At 53.0% G+C, this 19,473-nt stretch overlaps 11 protein-coding genes across 11 annotated transcripts; 5 read left to right on the forward strand and 6 right to left on the reverse strand.

The window, feature by feature from the left end:
- Positions 1-165: 165 nt before the first annotated feature.
- On the forward strand, positions 166-601 carry EURHEDRAFT_451988 (serine palmitoyltransferase small subunit family protein; the record flags this gene model as incomplete). The annotated part of the gene is made up of 2 exons (XM_040783992.1): positions 166-286; positions 357-601. 2 exons carry the CDS (start codon positions 166-168, stop codon positions 599-601), a joined length of 366 nt encoding a protein of 121 aa, XP_040640369.1.
- A 519-nt stretch (positions 602-1,120) lies between these two features.
- On the reverse strand, positions 1,121-1,464 carry EURHEDRAFT_410467 (uncharacterized protein). Its single transcript, XM_040781365.1, has one exon. The coding sequence runs from the start codon at positions 1,454-1,456 to the stop codon at positions 1,235-1,237; it is 222 nt and encodes a 73-aa protein (XP_040640370.1). The 5' UTR covers positions 1,457-1,464; the 3' UTR covers positions 1,121-1,234.
- Positions 1,465-2,015: 551 nt separating this feature from the next.
- On the forward strand, positions 2,016-3,181 carry EURHEDRAFT_474952 (dodecenoyl-CoA isomerase). The gene is made up of 2 exons (XM_040785395.1): positions 2,016-2,326; positions 2,423-3,181. Exons 1-2 carry the CDS (start codon positions 2,142-2,144, stop codon positions 3,057-3,059), a joined length of 822 nt encoding a protein of 273 aa, XP_040640371.1. The 5' UTR covers positions 2,016-2,141; the 3' UTR covers positions 3,060-3,181.
- On the reverse strand, positions 3,138-4,629 carry cdc123 (cell proliferation protein CDC123). Its single transcript, XM_040785396.1, has 2 exons — positions 4,412-4,629; positions 3,138-4,360 (listed from the first exon to the last, which is right to left on the reverse strand). The coding sequence occupies exons 1-2, from the start codon at positions 4,537-4,539 to the stop codon at positions 3,223-3,225; spliced, it is 1,266 nt and encodes a 421-aa protein (XP_040640372.1). The 5' UTR covers positions 4,540-4,629; the 3' UTR covers positions 3,138-3,222.
- A 142-nt stretch (positions 4,630-4,771) lies between these two features.
- On the forward strand, positions 4,772-7,450 carry EURHEDRAFT_410471 (uncharacterized protein). The gene is made up of 3 exons (XM_040781366.1): positions 4,772-4,958; positions 5,020-5,189; positions 5,240-7,450. The coding sequence occupies exons 1-3, from the start codon at positions 4,819-4,821 to the stop codon at positions 7,309-7,311; spliced, it is 2,382 nt and encodes a 793-aa protein (XP_040640373.1). The 5' UTR covers positions 4,772-4,818; the 3' UTR covers positions 7,312-7,450.
- A 3,363-nt stretch (positions 7,451-10,813) lies between these two features.
- EURHEDRAFT_375984 (uncharacterized protein) lies at positions 10,814-11,386 on the forward strand (the record flags this gene model as incomplete). The annotated part of the gene is made up of 1 exon (XM_040778799.1): positions 10,814-11,386. One exon carries the CDS (start codon positions 10,814-10,816, stop codon positions 11,384-11,386), a length of 573 nt encoding a protein of 190 aa, XP_040640374.1.
- Positions 11,387-11,450: 64 nt separating this feature from the next.
- EURHEDRAFT_410473 (uncharacterized protein) lies at positions 11,451-12,468 on the reverse strand. Its single transcript, XM_040781367.1, has one exon. It carries the CDS (start codon positions 12,146-12,148, stop codon positions 11,732-11,734), a length of 417 nt encoding a protein of 138 aa, XP_040640375.1. The 5' UTR covers positions 12,149-12,468; the 3' UTR covers positions 11,451-11,731.
- Positions 12,469-13,086: 618 nt separating this feature from the next.
- Positions 13,087-15,369, reverse strand: EURHEDRAFT_452369 (galactose oxidase precursor; the record flags this gene model as incomplete). Its single annotated transcript, XM_040784026.1, has 1 exon — positions 13,087-15,369. The coding sequence occupies one exon, from the start codon at positions 15,367-15,369 to the stop codon at positions 13,087-13,089; it is 2,283 nt and encodes a 760-aa protein (XP_040640376.1).
- Positions 15,370-15,451: 82 nt separating this feature from the next.
- EURHEDRAFT_335459 (uncharacterized protein) lies at positions 15,452-16,091 on the reverse strand. The gene has a single exon (XM_040778380.1). It carries the CDS (start codon positions 15,897-15,899, stop codon positions 15,534-15,536), a length of 366 nt encoding a protein of 121 aa, XP_040640377.1. The 5' UTR covers positions 15,900-16,091; the 3' UTR covers positions 15,452-15,533.
- Positions 15,962-16,166, reverse strand: EURHEDRAFT_442480 (uncharacterized protein; the record flags this gene model as incomplete). Its single annotated transcript, XM_040783478.1, has 2 exons — positions 15,962-16,028; positions 16,072-16,166. Coding segments are annotated over 2 exons (162 nt in total), but the record flags the coding sequence as incomplete, so codon positions are not given.
- A 27-nt stretch (positions 16,167-16,193) lies between these two features.
- EURHEDRAFT_452470 (Dyp-type peroxidase) lies at positions 16,194-18,142 on the forward strand (the record flags this gene model as incomplete). The annotated part of the gene is made up of 7 exons (XM_040784038.1): positions 16,194-16,237; positions 16,305-16,967; positions 17,035-17,124; positions 17,178-17,288; positions 17,342-17,433; positions 17,489-17,842; positions 17,901-18,142. 7 exons carry the CDS (start codon positions 16,194-16,196, stop codon positions 18,140-18,142), a joined length of 1,596 nt encoding a protein of 531 aa, XP_040640379.1.
- Between the last annotated feature and the right edge of the window lie 1,331 nt (positions 18,143-19,473).

The following is a 19,473-nucleotide window of genomic DNA, read 5'->3' on the forward strand; positions in this document are numbered from 1 at the left end:
TTCGTCACCTTGACCACAACAGAGAAAAAGATAAAGCAAACCCCTCTGCATCGTTCCTATCAATTACTTGCATACTGTACTGTGTCGCTCTTTTTTTTCTTCGCTCGCTTGGCTTTGCATCAATACCGGAAATCTATACTCGAGACCGGACCGGCAGAATTCATCATGCTCGATTTCTTCCTCTGGATCGCAAGTGCGCTGGTTCGCTGGATTCGCTTGAAGCACTATCAATATGAAGTGACCTTTGCCGTATACATGCTCACACCCACGGAGAAGTTCATTTTCAGTGCGTCTCCCCTAATCACCCCAGTTCAAAAGCCCGTCCAAAAACTCATTGCTAACAATGGCATACGCAGACTCCATCATCCTAACCACCGTCACCATGATCGTCACCGGCGCCTACATCTACCTCCCTAACCATATCCGAACCGTTTGCGGTCACATGTACTACTACCTGGTTGGCGATCGTACGTTCCTGTCGAGCAACTTTCCGTCGATAACGTCGGTTTTTGGGGAGACGGCGACGCAGAAGTTGGGGGTCATTTATGAGACGGCGAAGAATACGGCTGCCACAACGACGGAATCGATTGCTGAGCTTTGACCTGTCTTTGTCTTTTCTTTTTCTTTCTTCTTTCTGTTTGCTTGTTGGGTTTTGCTTTGACGAGTGATGGATTCAACTTTAACCACCGGTTGTGCGTCGCATCGCATCGTACGATTTTTCTTGTTGGTTTTGCTTGGCTGGCATTCAGAAAAGAAGTACTATAATTGTTCTATTCTCGGCGTCTTTTATTGAGCGGTTTCCTTATCTTCTGGGTTCTTGTATGAGAGCAGGTCGGCGCTCGTGGGTGTTTGCTTATTCTTCGTTGTATCTTTACTTGGGCAGATGTCATTGTTACTTTATTACTGTGGGATTGTTGACTATGGCTATTTTTATTCATTGATAGAATACCCTTTATAGCAATGGTTGCATTTGTGTGTACAGTCATTCTGGTAAAGTAAATTTCGGTGTATTCAGGATATCTCGGTTCTTTTCGTGGACACCGTAAAAAGTACAACCCTCCATGAAACAAAACTCCCAACGCCAGAGCGGTGTTATACAAGGGGCATTCGCACAAATGTAGTAGTACCCAACTCCATGCAACCATTCCAAACCCAGCCGTAACCCATGTCCCTGCATATCATACCATTCCATCTCATATACACGCCAGCCCCAACTAAACTCAATCAAACCCCCTCACTCCGACCCCTCTGTCCCCTCAGCGGATCGCTGCATCCTCTTCTCCCTCCGAATTGCATCTAACGCCCTCATCCGCGCCAACTCCTTATCAATCTCCTCCTTCTCCAGCGGAATCTTATGCGATTGTTCGGCGGACGGCCAAAAGCCGGAGACGTTGAAGCGGTCGTCGAGGTTCGTGCCGAAGTAATACATCCAGCCAATGGGGAAGAGGATGTACATCCCGAACTACGATCGTAAGAGTGGTTAGTGATTGAGCGGCCGGTTATGGGAAGATGGTGTGTGTATGTGTGGAGGGGAGGATCTGGGAAAGAGGGCTGAGGAGGGGTACCTTGAAGACTTCAAGGTTTCCGCCTTGGAGTTTGCGGAGAATGGCGGACATTTTGGTGCGTGGTAGGTAGGTATGTATGAGGTGAGTGTTCGATGTTCGAGTTGGCCCTGCGGCTTGATCTTGATCTTTTCACGGAGGTGCGGGATACGGCGCTTTCTCTCCCTATTCCCTATACACTCGTCTAAATCACAAATAACCAAACAAGATTCCGCTAATAATCATCGACAGATAATAATCGATAAATATGAGAAACCCCGAGCAAACGAGCAAATCCCGCCCAATGCGCAACACTCGATTAATTATCGTACGATCTGCACGCACCTAACAAATAATGCAAACATACCACGTGCGGTCACATGATATATTTTGGTCACGTGTAATCAGGTGACTTGTGCCGAAGGGCCTCGGCTTATCGGCTCCCCGCGAATTGACTCGCTCGGTACGGAGTAGGAAACGGGGATGGATAATTGAGTTGAGTCGCTGGTCGATTCAGTCTTCACCCGCTACTTTCCTTAAGACCAAGCTCATTGTTGTAAATCGCTCAATTTGAATAATTGAAATACGAAATTGTTGAAAATGACCTCCCCCATCACCGTGACCTACCGCGAGCGCATCGCCGTGATTACGCTTAATCGTCCTGAGAAACTGAATGCTCTAGATCAGGACTTGTACTATCAGCTGGGCGAGTACCTGCGCGAGATTGAGAAACGCGATGATATCTCTGTTACCGTTCTCACTGGTGCGGGACGGTTTTTCTCTGCGTATGCCTTATCCTCCCTACCCCTTACCAGCGCTACATCCCGAGCATATCCGCGGAGTCGCATACACCTAAGTACAACGATACTAACAGCTTGCAGCGGCGCAGATGTAACAGCCTCCCGCCCCTCTGGCGCCTTGGGCAGCTCCGCCCGCCGCGACATCCTCCGCAGCTTCGTCGCCAACAACATCGACGTCACCCGCGCCTTCTACTCGCACCCCAAGATCCTCGTAGTCGCTCTGAACGGTCCCGTCGTCGGTCTCTCCGCTGCTCTCGTCGCACTAGCAGACTTTATCTATGCGACTCCGCACACCTTCCTGCTTACTCCGTTTGCGTCGCTGGGACTCGTCGCGGAGGGTGGTGCGTCAAGGGCATTTGTGGAGAGGTTAGGTATTTCCAAAGCGAACGAGGCGCTTATCATGAGTAAGCGGATTACATGTGCCGAACTGGAGCAGACGGGGTTCGTTAATAAAGTCATCTCTGCACCATCCGGTAATCAAACCGATTCCGAGGGCTTTCTGGGTAAAGTGCTCGAGGAAGTCGACGAGAGACTTGGGCCACACTTGAACCAGAGCAGTTTGTTGAAAATCAAGGAGTTGATTCGGCGGCCGGGGCGGGAGGTGCTGGAGAGACAGAATGGGATTGAGGCGTTTATGGGGTTGGAGAGGTTTTTGAGTGGGGTGCCGCAGGAGGAGTTTCGGAGGTTGGCTAGTGGGGAGAAGAAGCATAAGCTGTAGCCTCGTTTGGGTGTGTGTATAGGATGAGTTACGGAGTTTATCATCTTCATCTACGTAAATTTCAAGCAGATATCATAGATGAACATAATACTTTTATTCAAATAAGCAACATCGCTCCCAACGCCCCAATCCAACCCTAACGGTAATAGCAAAAGCAAAATCATCAGTCATCACTATCAGCCGCCTCATCCTCCTCAATCTGTTTCGCCAGAATATCCTGCCACTTGCCCAGGAACTCGCTCATCCCACCAGGTCCAGCAAGCGACGCATCAACGACTTCCTTAGGCATCTTATGCGCCGAGTACTGCGGTGATGTGAATGCGTATGCCTCTGGGTCATCGCGTTTGATCAAACGGAACTCTGCAAGGAAAGGTGCGTCATCGTCTTCGTTCGCGGGGTCTTCCTCATCGGACTCTGACTCGGACTCTGATTCAGCAACTTCACCATTTGCTCCAAATTCCTGGAGAGTTGGGTTTCCGTTTTCATTCAATGAGATACGGACGAATCCTCCCTCTAGGGAATCCTCTTCCTCCTGCACATTCACAGGGTCCTTCATCTGCAGAATCTCTAGCCAACTGAACAACAATGGATCCGTCCGCTCAGCCCACGGGTTGACGTCAATCAACCAAACCCGCTGATGCGGCTGAGGCAGGTAGACATCAAATACAAAGTTAGGGTCCGGGAATGTATCCTTCAACTTCTCATCGAAGAACGACTGAATTCGCGAACGAAGGGCATCACGCATAGGAAAGAGGAAGTCGTAGTGGTTCTGGTCGCGCTGACAAATACACAAAAGGACGCGGTTGCGCACGAAACATCTGAATTCGAGAGACGGGTTGAAATTGGCGTATTTTCGGAGAACGAGGTGGTAGGGGATTTCGGGTTCTGTTGCGGGGCCTGTGTCGGTATCCGGGACACAGTCGTCAAAGGCGTGTTCGAGATCATGTGTGACAAAGTCGCTGCTCTTTAATAAAAGGTAGACGTCGTTTGCACTGCGACATTCGAGGTCGTTTGTCGCTGATATCCAGGTTGCGTCCTTTGGTGCACTCCAGTTTAACTTTGGTGTCACGTTGCCTCCAAACTCTTTGATTGTGTTCTTTACTTGGGTGTGCAGGTCTTTCCATTCGGTTGACGGGTCCGGAGCTTCTTCAGTTTCGTCGTCGGAGAAGGTATCGTCATCGTCATCGGAGTCGATCGGGGGTTTGTCTTCTGGCGGGAGGACGATGCTGTCGCCGCGGAGGTAGGTGATGAAAGATGTTGGTGCGGGGATTGCTCGAGACTTGGGTGCAAGAGTGCGGTACCTGCACATTGTTAGACTGCTATAGAAGCAGGTAAAGGGTCGCAGGACTCACTTTGGGTACCAGGAGTGATATGAACAGTTCAAGATGTGAGAATATGTAACCGGAGGGAAAGGTAGTCTATCCAGCTGCTCCGTTGAGGACGCAGCCGGAGGTTGCGTCTCAGATTCCATGTGTGGCATGCCGGTGTATGTTTATTGCCGTATAGTCAGAGTTTGAGCGATCACTTAAGTCTCAAAGGGACAATGCTGGTTTTATATGCTGGAGGAGTCATACAATGAATCGCCAGAGGCAGAAAAAATAGTTATCGGCGGGGAATGCGTAACACCCCAATCAGGAATAGCGTACCACTGCGGAGCAAGGCCACGTGCTGCCTCAGGCACAGTTGATCTTCAACCTGTCTCCAATCTGATTGCTGGCCTCTTCACTGGTTACCTTGAACCTACCACAGTATCACCACCATGGCGTCTGGCCCGGATCCTCAGAGCTTGAAATCATGGGAGGACGCATTCCAATACCCAATTCCCACCGTGCGTCGTGTAGAACAGGAGCTCCGCCGCGACATTGCGAGCAATAAGGAGAAGCTCCGCGCTCTGGTTGGGTAGGTCGGGAGCTAATGAATGCCACTCTGTGGCCCATGCTAATGCGAAAGTTGTGCTTAGGACGAGATATCGAGAACTTGTTGGGACAGCGGAGACGATTGTTTCGATGAACCGGGAGATTCAAGACGCCGATTCGAACCTCGCCGATATTGGACAACGATGCAACGCGAGACTGGTGGAGAAAAAGAATGCGCACATGAGTCATATTAAGAGCGATTTGTTGGATAAGGGTACGTTGACTATTGTCTGGGGCACCGGTTCGAGAGGCTGATCGAGACAGATGCGGACAAACGCGCAGTCGGAGCGCAGCTCTCTCTACTTCACCGCTGTACTGCTACAATCTCGAGACTACTACGAAGACGCGCTTCGCCGTTGCTAATCGCGAAACTCTTTGTCATTTCCCGACTCCTACATAAGACGTTATCGCAGCGGAGGTCCGTTCCGCCGTTCCTGGAGACCCTGCGCGGTCAGATGGCTTCTCTTCGACAGACCCTTCTGAAACGGATCCGGAAATGTCTTGGCTCTTCGAACTCGACGGCGGACGATACCATTGAAGCTCTGGCCTCGTATTGCTTGACTACTAGCTCGTCGTCGGATGATGCGATTCGCCATTTTCGGGATGTTCGTCTGGGTGTTATTGATAGCCAACTTGCTCTGACGGACTTTTCCGGCGAGAACGTGCTGAAGGCTTTCTTGCTGTACATCCGGACCCTACAAACGTCCAAGATTCTCTTGTCCCGTCGTCTGTCGGATGTCCTTAGTAAACTGAAGGCTCGGCCTATCCTCACGGACCCTGAAGTCCGCAACCTGGATGATCTGGGTATTGATACTTTGGGCCGATGGGCTGCTCCAGAAGTCACGAACTTCACGCCATGGATTAGACTCAGTGAACTTTCAAAGTCAGACGCAGAGAAAGTCATCAAGCAATGGTCTAGTCAAGCTTTCGAAGCTCTCATCGAGGGCTGCCAGAACAGCCTAGGAAGCTGGAACGACTTCTCCGATCTACTTATACTGCGGAAGAAGACCCTGGATCTATGGCTCAGCTCACGGAGCTCTACGCCAACTCATTCGTCTCTGGGTGTCGTTGAAGGCATTAGGACGATATTCAATGAGCAACTTACGCGAGTTCTGTTGAACCAAGCCAAGAAACTCGATCAATTCGGACAAAATATCTTGTCGACAATATCATACTGGGAAAGCAAGGAGCATTCGGAGACTCGGTCACTGTGGGATCACAACATCATCTCCCTTGACTACTCAAACGGAGCAACCGCCTTCAAACAAACAGTCATGAACAAGCTCCTAGGCCGTGACGAGGACATCTCTACCGCTCTAGAAGTATACCAGAACTGGCGCTCCATCATCGACTCATCCAAACAATTCATCGACGATCTAAAACGAACAAAGTGGTCGGATATTCTCGATGAAGGTGAAGACGAAGATCCGGACGTCGACATCGCAGCCATGTTAAACGACGATGACCCTCGACTCCTCCGAGATGCATTCCAATCCGCAGTCCACCAGTCTCTAACCACCCTCCAAGACTCCTTCAGCGATACCTTCGCCGCGTTTGGTCAATTGAACCGGAGTCTCAAAGCTGCATATCTCCTCCGCCTCATACGACTCGTCCGCAGGGATCTTCCTGCAGACTTCATCGCAACCGACTTCTCATTCTCCAACACCATCGTGCCCAAGCTACAGGAGATGCTTGCGATAGAAGTTGTTGCGCTTACTACTCCATTGTGCTTGTCTGACTGTAGAAAGAGACTACCGGGTCGGTCTCTTTGGGAAGGAGATCCTGAACTGCCCGTGCAGCCATCGTCTTATACATTCAAGTTCTTACGGAAATTAATGGATTCTATGGATCGGTGTGGACAGGACCTGTGGGATCTTTCTACAATGCAAATTCTGAAGCTGACGTTGCAGCGGGAATTGTCAAATTCTATTGTGTCTGCTTTTGAGAACTTGGAATTGCCTGCCCCTAAAAAGGATGCACCCAAACCTGGACCCGATTTCGAGAGCAAACGGGAAGACGAACCCCAACCAGCTGAAAAAGTCACCGACACGAACGAAGAACATCCTCAACCTGAGCCCGAAACCACCAACACTCCATCCAAGGAACACATCCGCGACTGCAAGGTCCAAATCTTCTACGACGCCATCTATCTCAACGACGCCTTGGCTGCCAAAGAAATCGGACAAAGTCAATGCCAATTGACTAAGGCTGTTGAGAATCTCCGTACTCGTCTTGAGGCTGAGAAACTAGTCGTTAAGAATATCGAGAAGGCGGCGAGTGAGCACTGGCAGCGGACAAAGCTGTTGTTTGGGTTGTTGGCGGTTGGATCAGAATGACGGGTTATCAAGTTATTTGATATGGATGAGGTCGGGACATGAGTCTATAGTGTAGATTAAGCGGTAGTGTGATATATAAGAATCTTCAGGTATTATTCTATGATATAATAATTTAGTTTTCAGGGCCCCCACTGCGGGCGTTCCCATCCTTCTCAGTCATTCAATGAAGGCTCACCTTTTGCTTCACATCACGGCTGCAGTCACCGTTCCGTGATGGCGCCGAAAATGGCCTCATGGCACTGTATTAGAGCCCAGGCCGCCATGGCGCCCACTCTTTTATTGTGGCCTCTTCCTATGTTTGTGCCTCAATTTTCCAGTCATCCTGCCATTTTCCTATCTCCGTCAGGGTACAGGGTCAGATATCGATATATATTAGGAATTGACGAACAGGATAAGCTACGGCCAGGCTATCTACAGGTTCATAGACAAGACGCAGCCCGAAGAGCTGCAACAGGATCAGCGTCGAGCACAGATAGATATCTTGTGTGGGTCATGTGCCTAGTAACGTGTATACATCATGGCTGGCACTGACAGTACTCCCCTCAAGGCCGAGCTCCGTCGAGGCCAGGCCCAGGCTTATAAGGATATCGGCGGTGGTAGTTCATGATGACTTCTCGGGCATGTTCCAGGTATGCGGCCGGTTCTTCAGTAGGGTCATCATATCCAGTCCACTTGACTGTATATTTCAGATGAGGTCCTCCATGGCCCCTTCTTTCCCAGCAGGAGTCCAGGATGTCTTCGACTTGCCATTCTTCCAGGCCATCAACTTCAACAGGTGGTGGCGGTTCTTGCCTTTGGCTGAGAACAGGGTTCCCAGCAGCAGGGAGGAGCAGGCTAACATTGAACACAGAATGTATCCTTGTTAGAACCTGGGGTTGTCATTGAGGCCAGCCGGACTTCAGAACGATACCTTGGTGTCTGGTCTGATCCAGAGCTCAATTTCAAGGAACACTGCAACCATATGCTGGCTAAAGCAGGGAAGAGCCTTGCAGCAATACGGGGAATAGTGGGATCTACATGGGGGGCATCTCTGGTGGCAATGAGGCAAATCTACCAGGCGGTGGTTGTACCACAGATGCTGTTTGGAATAGCAGCATGGTTCCAGGCCGGAATCATGCCGGCAAAGGAGCGTAATAGGGTAATTCAACAGTTTGTAACAGTACAAAAGTGGGCAGCATGCCTAATCAGCGGGGCGTTTCGAACAACAGCCGCAGAGGCACTAAACGTGGAGCTGTGGCTCCTACAGTGAAGCTACAGATGGAACGACTGGCGGCAGAAACGGCCATTCGGATACAAACAGGGCCGGAGCATGCGATTCCGGAGGGACTGCGACGAAAACGGCCGAACAGCGAGATCAAGCTTGGAAGACAGACACCTTTGGAGGCTCAGGCCTGGACAAAGAATGGATGCTTAACGGCTCCCCCAGGATCTGTGGCAGGACATTGGGAGAGCCGGTGGGCATTCATCCGGGGCACCATGGTGTAAGCCTCCAGAGGTGTTTATCGAAGAGAGGGAACAGGCCACGGCCAGGCACAAGGCGACAATACAGAAGGACAACAAGCCGTTGGTGGTCTACACCGACGGTAGCGGCTACCAGGGCCAGGTGGGAGCAGCTGCGGTCATCCCAGACATGGGAGTGAAAGTAAGCCGCCACCTTGGCTCGGAAACGGTGACCACAGTGTACGTGGCAGAACTTCTAGGCATCCAAATGGCACTGGAAGCGGTCAAACGGCGGAGGGAGGCCTGGAGGCGGAGAGAGAGGATTCAGCATGGTGTGGTCATCTTCTCTGACAGCCAAGCTGCATTGAAGGCACTCCTTCGCCCCCGCATGGCCTCTGGACAGGCATATCAGCGCGAATGCTTCCGATTGCTGGAGTGGTATACAAGAGAGGGGATCTCAGTGGCTATCCGGTGGATCCCCGCGCACGAGGGGATACCCGGCAACGAAGCGGCTGACCAGACGGCAAAGGAGGCAGCAACAGGATCAGGACAGCAATCCGGCACAACAGTGTGGCTGGCATCAGCGGCAAAGCGGAAGATACGGGGGAACACCACACAAAAGTGGCTGAAAATGTGGGAAAAGGCGCCAGAGGGAAAGCCAACAAAGCGGCTGGTCAGGGCACCAACAAGGAAGGTGCTGAGTTACTGGAAGGGCTTGCGGAAAGCCACAGCATCAGTAATGATGCAGATGCGCACGGGACAGATTGGTCTGAGCCATTACTTATCCCGCATCAGGGTCAGAGAAAGCGCATGGTGCGGGTGCAGGCTGGGCAGCCAGACACCTCAACATGTCTTGCTGGCATGTCCACTTTTGACAGAGCTAAGGAAAAGGATGTGGAGAAAACTGGAGGCGAAAAAGATATCCCGGACACTGGGGATGGATGAGCTGCTTTCGGAGCCGAAGGCGTCGGTGGCTATCGCTGATTTCATGGTCCAAACGGGCCTGCTCTCCCAATTCAATGCGGTGGATGAGGGAGCGCTTGGTGCAACAAATGAGAACAACGCAGCACAGGGTAGCTGAGCGTGGGGAATGAAGAGCAGCGCGAATAGTGGCCACAACGCCAGGATAGTGGTGGCCACAGGAGGAGATCAATGAATACAATAACTGCCAGGACCGGGCAGCCAACGACAGGAGTATATGAGGATGAAGAACTGGTGAAGTCGGTGATACGACAGTCTGGTGATGCAGCAAAGCCGGGTGGCCCGGTGAGAGGATGGATAGTGCTGGTGATGAGGGCATACAGCTGAGTTGATGTTTGTTTAAGCTTTTGATAGCATTGATTGCACACTTCTTTTCGCAGGGACGGTGGCCGGAGGAACCAACCCACCGGCCAAACCTTCTCTTCTCCAGTGCTGGCGCTGGCTGTTGACAGCTCGGAAGCGGCGCTTCGAGCACTCCTGCATAGCGACATGTATATAAAGTCAGCTACAACATGTCACGGGCTCGGAATAGTAGATAATAATGAATCAATGTTCCTATCTAGACTATTGCAACCATCGACGAGAATATCGAATCTGGAGAAGAAAAGAGAAGAGGAAATCTATCTAGGTAATGAAGGGGTTTTATAGAGGTTGTTGGCGTCATGGCTGAGTAGCAGCATTTGCAATGTATCATTCATTGCTGCAGTGTTGAGCCGTCATATATGAGTCGTCACAACTTTGGCGCTCTTCAGTATGAGGAGAAGAAGAAGATGATGATGACACAGTTATATTGCTAGTAGTAATAATGAATAATAATAAAACGGTTGAATGAAAGAATCTGTCGAAGGATGGATAAAAAGAGGTAGTGTTGGGGGTCAGTCTTAGCCCATAAAAGAGCAGATTAACTATGACAAGTCGGACTATCAACAATCACTTTATTCTTTCTCTCTCTTTTCAATTCTCTCGAGCAGGCAAAAAGAACTACTCCATGTCTACTCTTATCTCTCAGTTTCTGATTCTCGGCGCCCGTGTGTGAATATCCTCAATCACGTTCCCTACTGTCGACTTTCTGAAGGAAGATATGAGAACCTGCGGAATTGTTGGCACAGGCCCAAGCATCTTTTACTTCTTCGGTGCCACGACAACACAAGCCCAGGAAAATTTCCAAGATAAATTGAATCCAAAGGGCGTGATGTATAACGATGCCCTGGACAGAAAATACTTTATAAAGGTGCTGGAAGGCCGGGAGCAATTCAAACTGGGTCAACAGAATCGGATGCAGGTCTTTCGAGACCGATATGCACAGGCTCTCGCAGAGGTGGCTAAGGATGAGGTCTTTATGGTCATGCTCAATTACAATGGCGAGTTCGGGGGCACTGGGATCTATCAGAATTCAAGGGAAGGCGAACCTGCCAACGTTTGGACCAAAATTGAACTTCCCACCTTGCGAAAAAATAGACAGGTCAGGAAGATCACCTCTGTTTCTGTTAGCGACGGTTATAAACACCATGTCAACTGGCAGCCCGGCAAAGGGCGGGTTTTGCCGTTCCAAGATACCCGCCAAACCCCTGTCCCTGCCCCCCAGCCCGGCAAAAGGGATGCCAACCAGTGCACATTGGACGAGACCAAGGACAATGAGGAGTGTGAAGAATAGATTAGGGAAGCTGAGATTGGTTATGGCAAGGCGCAAGAGTCAACAGTGCAATCATTCTTCCATTCACGCTGTATTATTTTTATTATTTAATCAAGTTTATTGTCCATACCGAGCCCTAGAGCTATGACAGACCATGATTCATGGACTTGAGGCTGGCTGCTATTCTACAGTCTCTTGTCCCTATTAGTTCCTGAGGCACTCGCCCCCTTCTATAATTTCTCTGATCCTTTTCCTCTCCCCAAACCGCCTGTATGCACAGGGCTTTCGAGCACAGTGCTCTCCTTGTGTTTTTGGAGCAGGATGGGTGTGGCCTAGGCTGACTCTCAGCTTAGGCTACCCTTCCTGCTACCCTTCTCCTGTTCTAACTGCTTCCTCCAATGCTTCCAGTCCCCATTCGTCATCTCTTCGGGCCCTTTCCGCCATCTGCTGTAGGTGCGCCCGGGGTAGAGCTACACTGGTGCTGGCTAGGAATTGCAGCAATGCCCTCGTAGCTTCGGGCTCTCCTAGGAGTCGTCCTTGTGGATATTCTTCTGCAGTAGTGGGTCTCATGACTCTGTCTGTCTCTAGGTCCTTGTAGAGCCTGTTTCGTTGGTGTCGCCATTCCCGACATTCAAAGAGAAGATGGTGTGTTGTCTCCCTTGATATACTGCATCCTTCACAGGTTGCATCCTCCTGGACCCGGATCCAATGTAGGTATGCTCCTATAGCTGCATGTCCTGACTTCAGTTGAAAATAGCGGCTTGCTAGATGCTTGGGAGCCATTGCAGCTGCTGGGTCGAGCCGCCAGTTCTTCTGTGGCCTGTATATTTGTTGACCTTGTTGAGATCGCTGTCCAAGCTCCTTAGTGAGCCATCTTTGCCTTTGTGTTGTAATGGCTTCTGTTCGGGCTCTACAGGCAAAGGCCAAAGAGATCTCTCTTGGGCCTCTTCCTGGGGGCTTGTTGGCTGCCTGCTTTGCTGCCTAATCAGCTCTCTCATTTCCTTCTACCCCTGCGTGTCCTGGGACCCATTGGATAGTGGGTTGACGACCTTGGGCATGTAATTTCTTGGCTATAGCATGTGCTTGGATTGTTAGTGCTTGACCTGGCCCTGGCTGGGTGTGTTGCAGCCTCGCAATTAGAGTGGCACAGCGAAGCCGCAAAATCCGCGCCAATCCGCGCCAAATGCAACTCTATACATGTGTAAACAAGAAAAATGTCAGATAGATAATCAGATAATTAAAGCGCCATTCACGGTCGGAATTTAATTTAAAATAAACATTAGATCATTTTCTATTTTACATCCAAATATGAAACAAAAACATTAGAGTTCATAGAGTTGTCAATTAAAGATAACTAGAATCTGTGTACGCAGTATATAACTAGGGTACACTAAAAGTAAGATGGCTAGTAGGCGGAATCGTTGGCGGTGAAACTTCTCGAACACCAATTTCCGTTATTGCAATTTGGCCGCTATAGACTGCCGTAATCCGCATCATTCACGTGAGACTGATAAGATAAGGTCTGTAACAATAGGACTAGAATAGGGTAGATTCGGTAGATTCGCGTGAGTTATGCTAGTGCGGATGTGCCGCAGCCTAGACCTACAGACCGATATGATATACGGTGGTTATATTGAAGTCCTTGGATGGCATTCCGTCATCTATAGAAACATACCGTTCTTCCACCCACCCCTATTAGTACAAATCACAGCTCTCCCCCTCTAAGCCTGATGCACCAGCCCCGACTTGCGCGAGCTCCAGAGCTTGCGAGTGGCCGCAAACAGCGCATTCATCATGCCTTGGGCCTCCTTCTCGCCCATCTCCATGTCGCAGTCGGCCTCCGGCTCGACATCCGCCACATCCTCTTCCTCGACAGTGAGCTCGACCTTGACGGTGGCCGCGTGGCTGGGAACGCCCCTGTCGTTCAGCACGAAGAGCATGTAGTACCCAGGGAGCGCAATGCCGGGATCGTTCGGGATGGCCGCGTGGAAGACAGCACGGCCACTCTCGGCCTCAGTGGACCGAGTGAACGACAGCGGAATGCGGCGCTGGTCGGTGTTAACCGTGTGCGAGACTGTTCCCAGACGGATCAACGAGGCGTTTCTGATGTCTGCATCCGCCTGGAAGGCCAGATTGGCCCCGACCTTCACGCGGTAGTTGTTGACAATATCCGGCTTGCTAGGGCGCTCTGCCGGGGTGCCATCCTCGCGCAGCAGGTACGGCGGCGTGAAGATCTGCGCGTCGTAGTGGTTGGCCGTGCAATTGCCACAGAGTCCGCTGCCGCCGTTGAGCACGGTGGCGTCCGGCAACAGGATGGACAGACTGTGGTAGACACGCACGATGTTGTTCTGCTTCAGGGGCAGGAAGACGTCCCACTCGGGGTGATAGATCTCGGGCGTCAACTGGACGTCGCGCTCGGCCTCGTTGAAGGGCACGCCGTAGATCTCGCCGCCGGTAATGAATACCGTGCCGTCCGGGAGCACGACCGACGTGTGGTAGACGCGCTGGTTGTACATGCCGCCGACGCCCTTGATGCCGTCGGTGCCGTTCATGCCGGCCACTTTAACTAGCGGCCGCTTGAAGGGCTCCTTGATGGTGATGAGATGGGCATTGCGGTGGCCATACGAGCCGTCGTAGTACGCCTGGCCGCCAAAGGTCACGATCTTGCCGCGCACGGCGTCGAACATGACGGCGTTGCCCGAGGTCGAGTCCTGGTCGTTGAGGCGGCGCGTGGCGTTCTTCACCTTGCCGTCGCCGTGAGTGTCGAACCAGAACATCCTCTTGCTCGGGCCGGCGTGGAAGACGCTGCCATTCTTCCAGCCAAACAGCCAGGCGTGGTTGTCGTTGCGCAGCGGGATGTCGACCGTGTGGATGACATCGGACTTGATGTTGGGCAGGATGCGCCACTGGTTGGTTTTCGGGTTGTAGACCTCGCCGTCCTTGGGCATGTTGGAGCCGCCGCTCCACGAGCCGCCGATGGCGAAGATCTTGCCGTCGGACAGCGTGGTCGAGGCGTGGTATCCGCGGTGCAGGTTCATGTCGCCGCCGGGGATCCACTCCGTGCCGTCGTAGATGCTGGTCTTCTGCGAGTCGGCACCGCCGGACACGACGATTTTGCCGTCGAAGTCCATCGAGATGCCCGGGCAGAACATGTCGTGGTGGGTGTTGGTGACGTTGGCCTGCACGATGTCCTGCAGGTACGGGTCCCAGGTGGCCGTGAAGGTCTTGCCCCCGGGCGACGCAAAGAAGCGGTCGTCGGTCCAGGCCGACCAGAGAATGATGTTGTGGTGACCGTTCGCATTAAAGCCATGGGCGCCCGCCGCGGCCGTGATGGGCAGGTCCAGGGTCGGGCCCCAGACGCCCTTGGAGGGCTCGTGGGGGAGCACCGCGTTGGTGGTGTAGATGTTGACGTCGACGATCTTGGTGACGGCACCGGGATCCTGGTCGCTAGAATTCTTGGGAGGAGGCGCCTCGCTCATGGCCACGAGCCTGACGTATCGGGCTTCAATGGCTTCGAAGGCGGACAGCTTGGGGCTCTTGTTCCAGCCCCAGGTGCCGTACGCAACTTTCGTCCAGGCGGCGCCATCCACGCTGACACAGACCTCGTGCTTGGCGATCTGGCCGCGGTCGTTCTCCCCCATGAGAGGACGCATGGAGATGCCGTTCACGTTGCGCACCTCGTGCAAGTCCAGGGTGAGTTCGTCCTTATGACAGTCACTCTGGGACTCGCTGGCCCAGTGGGTTTCCGCGAGACCGTCGTTGGCATACTCGCACTTGCTGCCCGCGGCCAAGCTGGAGCAGTGCGTCGTGAACTGATCGCGGGGGAGAAGCTTGCCGCCATGAGGCCGGGCTTGCCAGAGATAGCCCTCGGGGTCGATGGGCCCTTCGGTCTCGGGCTCGATGTGACTCGAATCGGTGGCAAAGGGGATGTGGGACTCCGCGTTGGCGTCCACAGAGCGGGCAATCAGCCCCAGGAGGAGGCCCGAGGCCCAATGAAGCTTCATTCTCAACAGAAGTATGAAAGAAAGATGGCTGTCTGGAGGGAGACAGCACGGATGGGCCGGCCGGGGTAGAAATACCAGGCGGGCGTCTCAGCGTGGCCATCCCCAGCACCACACGCACAACGCTCGCACAGGCCAGGGCATGATGCAGAAGATTTGGAATCCCTTCAGCAGAGGTCGTGACGTAGGTGGTTTAGCTGAGGTGGTCCATTGGTCCCATTCTTGGGCCCTGGCGATGCCCTATGCCAGCCACCCGAGATTGCGATCTGCGCAGCGTCTCCATGCAGGGCCCACTGGGCCTCTCCAGCACCAACAAGCACAAACCCATTATCATCCAGTCGATCATTGTTCACACTGGGAGATCCAATGCGGCCAATTGGACGTCGATGGTCGCAATGTGGGGCATCACCGATATCTGCCGGCCCACTGCAAAGCCAACAGTGCATGGACCGGGGCCCTTGCACCGCGATCTGCCACACCTGGCTGCGGAAATCATATCGATGCTTCGTGGCCGTGAATGACCATGCATCCATTATGCGAGTTTCAGCTATAAGCAACGCATGGCGCTAATTGGCCTGGGCGGTGATGGTCCATCACGAACGGAGACGTCGATGATGTCGTGTCTCCTCCCAGCTGAATTCGCACAGATGGCAGTGCTGCAGCTGGCAGCGATTAGAAACGCATGCGTCTAATTGGCCATGCCACTCGTCGGCCACCACGACAGCGAGGCGAGATGGCCATAAGAAGTCGTCTGTCCGGCCGGGCCATGATCTCAACCTGACCGATCCAACAATCTGATTCAATCTTGAACGACATTCATCTCCAGGATGGTGTCTAAAGTCGACCCCGCCAACATCCAGGGTAGTATCTGGTCAGTATAACACATATGCCCTCGAGCTCTCTCACAAGTGCATCCCATGCTCACTGGTGGTCGACAGGCCCCGTCTCCCCCGGTACTACGAAACCTTCCTGTTTTTCAAGATCAAAGACCTCGAAGAGGACGGCTCCTACGCCACGTTCAAGGAACACCTGAGGAAGCTGGTGGAATCCGGCAAGATCACCACTGGCAGCAAGTGCAAGGAGTATCTCGAGAAACATGACGGCGTTAACGAGGCCCGGGAAAGAGTGGACACTCGTCCCGAGGATCGCCACACGTTCAATGCGATCAACATTACCTTCTCCGGCAAGGGTACGACCAAGCTGGTTGGGCCGTACGACGAGCTGAAGCTCCGGGACCTACTGCATGAGCGCGGCATGTACCAGGACATGGTCTTCGAAGGGCCCGACGAGACCGAATCCCTGGCCCCCGAGTACCGGCCGCCCCAGGACTGGCCCAAAAACAACGACAATTGGCGGTGCGACGGGATGTTCATCGTCGCCGCCCAGCGTGAGGACGAGCTGGAGGCCACGGTCAAGGACCTCAAGAGCTACTTCCGCATTGCCGACGATCATACCGTTGACGCCAAGGAGGCCAGCGCGAAGATCACGCTGACCAAGAAGGGACACGTTCGCAATGCCGATGGCAAAGCGCGGCGGAGGGAGATTCCCGACGAGAAGGACCCGTCCAAGAAGCGCCTGGAGAACCTCCGGGGCAAGGAACAGTGAGTGTTTCCCTGGGAGATCTCGCAGACCACCTTCTCTCTGACCTGTCGCCCTGCTTCTGCTCAGTCTCGGATTCGAAGACCACATTTCGCAGCCTCCCATCGAGGGCCTGGACCCGCCGCCCAAGGAGGGCGAGCCCCAGGCCATTCCCCCGGGGTAAGTTGGAGCCTTATTTATCCATCGAGGATGGTGTACTGACGCGTTGCTAGTGTGATCTTCCTCAACCGCCGGGGAGACAATACCAAGTCGCCAGAGTGGGCCACAGATGGCAGTTATTTAGCCTTCCGCGAGATCGAGGAGAAAGTGCCCGAGTTCAACGAGTACGGTTTGCTCTGGTCCCCTGTATGAGGGTCAGGCTGATGCGGTCCTACAGATTCGTGAAGACGCAGTCCGAGCAGATGCACACCTTCAACGACGGCACCGGCGAGAAGCTGGCCGCTTATATGATCGGACGATGGAAGAACGGTAGGAATGGTCCTGTCCCCCGTCTAGGAGGACGACTCTAACGGTGCCTCTGCAGGGTCCCCCGTGGTGCTGGACAGCGAGAACTCGGTGGCCCAACATCCCTTTGCCAACAACTTCGAGTTCAAGCAGCATTATTCCAGCCAGAAGGAGATCAAATGTCCGATTGCCGCGCACATTCGCAAGATGCGCCCTCGCGCCGACCTCTATATCTCGAAAGATGGCGGGGATGTCTCTGCGCAGACGAACTACTGGAACAACACCAACGTGATCTTGCGTCGCAGCGTCACCTTTGGTCCGGAGCTCCAGCCGGGCGAAGAGAAGATGAAGCCCTCAGAGCGCCCCAAGCGAGGCATTTACTTCATGTGCTACCAGGGCGACTTCCGGAATGGCTTCAACTTCCTGACGAGTCGTAAGTTCCCATCACCCCCCCCCCCCCTGACCTGCTCGTCCGACTCTAACAACACCAGGCTGGGCCAGCAACAAGGTCTTTTCGGGCAAAAAGGGGATGGAGGACCCTGGCCAGGACCCCATCGTCAGCCAGCGCAACCGCCCCGACCACCCGGAGCCCACATTCAGCATCTACGACGGCAACCAGCCCAAGGAGCTGAAAATGGGCTATCTGCCGTGGGTCGACCAGCGCGGGGGGGAGTATTTCTTCACGCCGTCGATGGAGGCCTTGCGGGGGGTGTTTGTGAACGAGGTGGAGTAGGCTATACCAAGTCTTTAGGAGTAGACGTTCAATCAATCAAGTCTCTCAACCATTTCCCCTCTTAATTCCGTATCTCGACATGCGCCGGGTGGCTCGCCACCAGATCTTTGTTCGCTGTGGGTCAGTCAAGGCCAATCGGACAGGCCATTGTGGCGATGCACGGCCCAGCTGCAGCGCCAAAGAGTCAAGTATCCGCGAGGCTAACGTTTCCCGTAGATCACAGGAAAACAGGCAACTTTGGATGCGATGGATTGGAATTCAAAGGTATGGATTTCCATGGAATCGACAGCCATGCGTATAAATCGAGCCACGGTGCGCCTTCTTGCCCTCCACGCCGTCTCTCCCTTCGATCAAACTCCTTGAACTCCCCAGTCTACACGCATTAGGGTCCTTCACCATGCCCTCCTACCTTGTCACCGGCGCCTCCAGGGGCATTGGCTTTGAGTTCCTCCGCCAGCTGTCCAACGACCCCGCCAACACCGTCATTTGTCACGGGCTCGGCTAGACCGCGGCAACTCCCATGGAACCGGTCCCAATGGGAATTCCCATTCCCGTCCGTAGTGGGAAATGGGACTAATTGTTAGTCCCATTGGGCGGGACCAACACCCCCTTAGAACTTCCAATAGGAAATTGGGAATTCCCATGGGACTGAAAACGATGCAAACATCGAATACCTCGTGACTTGCATAAAATATGCATTTCCGGCCGTATTTTTCGGTATTCCTTTTACAAGCCTCGCGAGTCACGATGGGTCCAGATTTCCTTCCAGATGTGTGGTGCTGACTCTGCTGAGTGTTAGGCAGTGGAAGAACCGTCTCATCATCCGACATATCAGCATCCCTATCTTCTTGCCCAGTAGCCATAGTCCTCGGCCGTTTACCCATCACATGTTGACTAGACCTCGGCACCGCCCGCCCATGGGCGGTGGGAGGCCGCCCGTCGCCCACCCGTTTGAGCCCATAGGGCGGTCACTGGGCGCCCGCGCCCACCCAGGGTGCCCGCATAGGGCCGCCCTGGGCTGCCCGTTTTAGCCCATTCTGTGCATAATTTTCCTAATCGGGAAGCATAACTTGATGATTCAGCTAATAAATTACCTATGTTTTATGCTTGTTCCAGTTTCATTCCTTCCTGGGTGTTGGTATTTATCTACCTCCGCCTTGAAAATTGAATAGACCCTACTTGTACTTGGATTCTGCAGATTTTGTTATACTAGATACTTCCTGGCTCTGAAAGAAAGATGTTGTTGGTGGCTGCTTATTTACTTGAGTGGTGTGAATGCCTAACTTTGTGTGAGAAATATATACTTGAGCACCAGGGGTCTATAGCACCGT

The sequence above is a fragment of the Aspergillus ruber genome, assembly GCF_000600275.1.
Source record: "Aspergillus ruber CBS 135680 unplaced genomic scaffold scaffold00007, whole genome shotgun sequence".
In the NCBI taxonomy this organism is placed as follows: Eukaryota; Fungi; Ascomycota; class Eurotiomycetes; order Eurotiales; family Aspergillaceae; genus Aspergillus; species Aspergillus ruber.

Excerpts from the sequence above, each read along its gene's own strand:
- EURHEDRAFT_474952 (XM_040785395.1), top strand. The coding sequence starts at position 2,142 with ATGACCTCCCCCATCACCGTGACCTACCGCGAGCGCATCGCCGTGATT. Across the intron at positions 2,327-2,422 it reads GCGGGACGGTTTTTCTCTGC|CGGCGCAGATGTAACAGCCT; the intron begins GTATGCCTTATC and ends AACAGCTTGCAG.
- EURHEDRAFT_410467 (XM_040781365.1), bottom strand. The coding sequence starts at position 1,456 with ATGTACATCCTCTTCCCCATTGGCTGGATGTATTACTTCGGCACGAAC.
- EURHEDRAFT_410471 (XM_040781366.1), top strand. The coding sequence starts at position 4,819 with ATGGCGTCTGGCCCGGATCCTCAGAGCTTGAAATCATGGGAGGACGCA. Across the intron at positions 4,959-5,019 it reads AAGCTCCGCGCTCTGGTTGG|GACGAGATATCGAGAACTTG; the intron begins GTAGGTCGGGAG and ends AGTTGTGCTTAG. Across the intron at positions 5,190-5,239 it reads GAGCGATTTGTTGGATAAGG|ATGCGGACAAACGCGCAGTC; the intron begins GTACGTTGACTA and ends TGATCGAGACAG.
- EURHEDRAFT_410473 (XM_040781367.1), bottom strand. The coding sequence starts at position 12,148 with ATGGCTCCCAAGCATCTAGCAAGCCGCTATTTTCAACTGAAGTCAGGA.
- EURHEDRAFT_335459 (XM_040778380.1), bottom strand. The coding sequence starts at position 15,899 with ATGGATGCATGGTCATTCACGGCCACGAAGCATCGATATGATTTCCGC.
- cdc123 (XM_040785396.1), bottom strand. The coding sequence starts at position 4,539 with ATGCCACACATGGAATCTGAGACGCAACCTCCGGCTGCGTCCTCAACG. Across the intron at positions 4,361-4,411 it reads TATCACTCCTGGTACCCAAA|GTACCGCACTCTTGCACCCA; the intron begins GTGAGTCCTGCG and ends AACAATGTGCAG.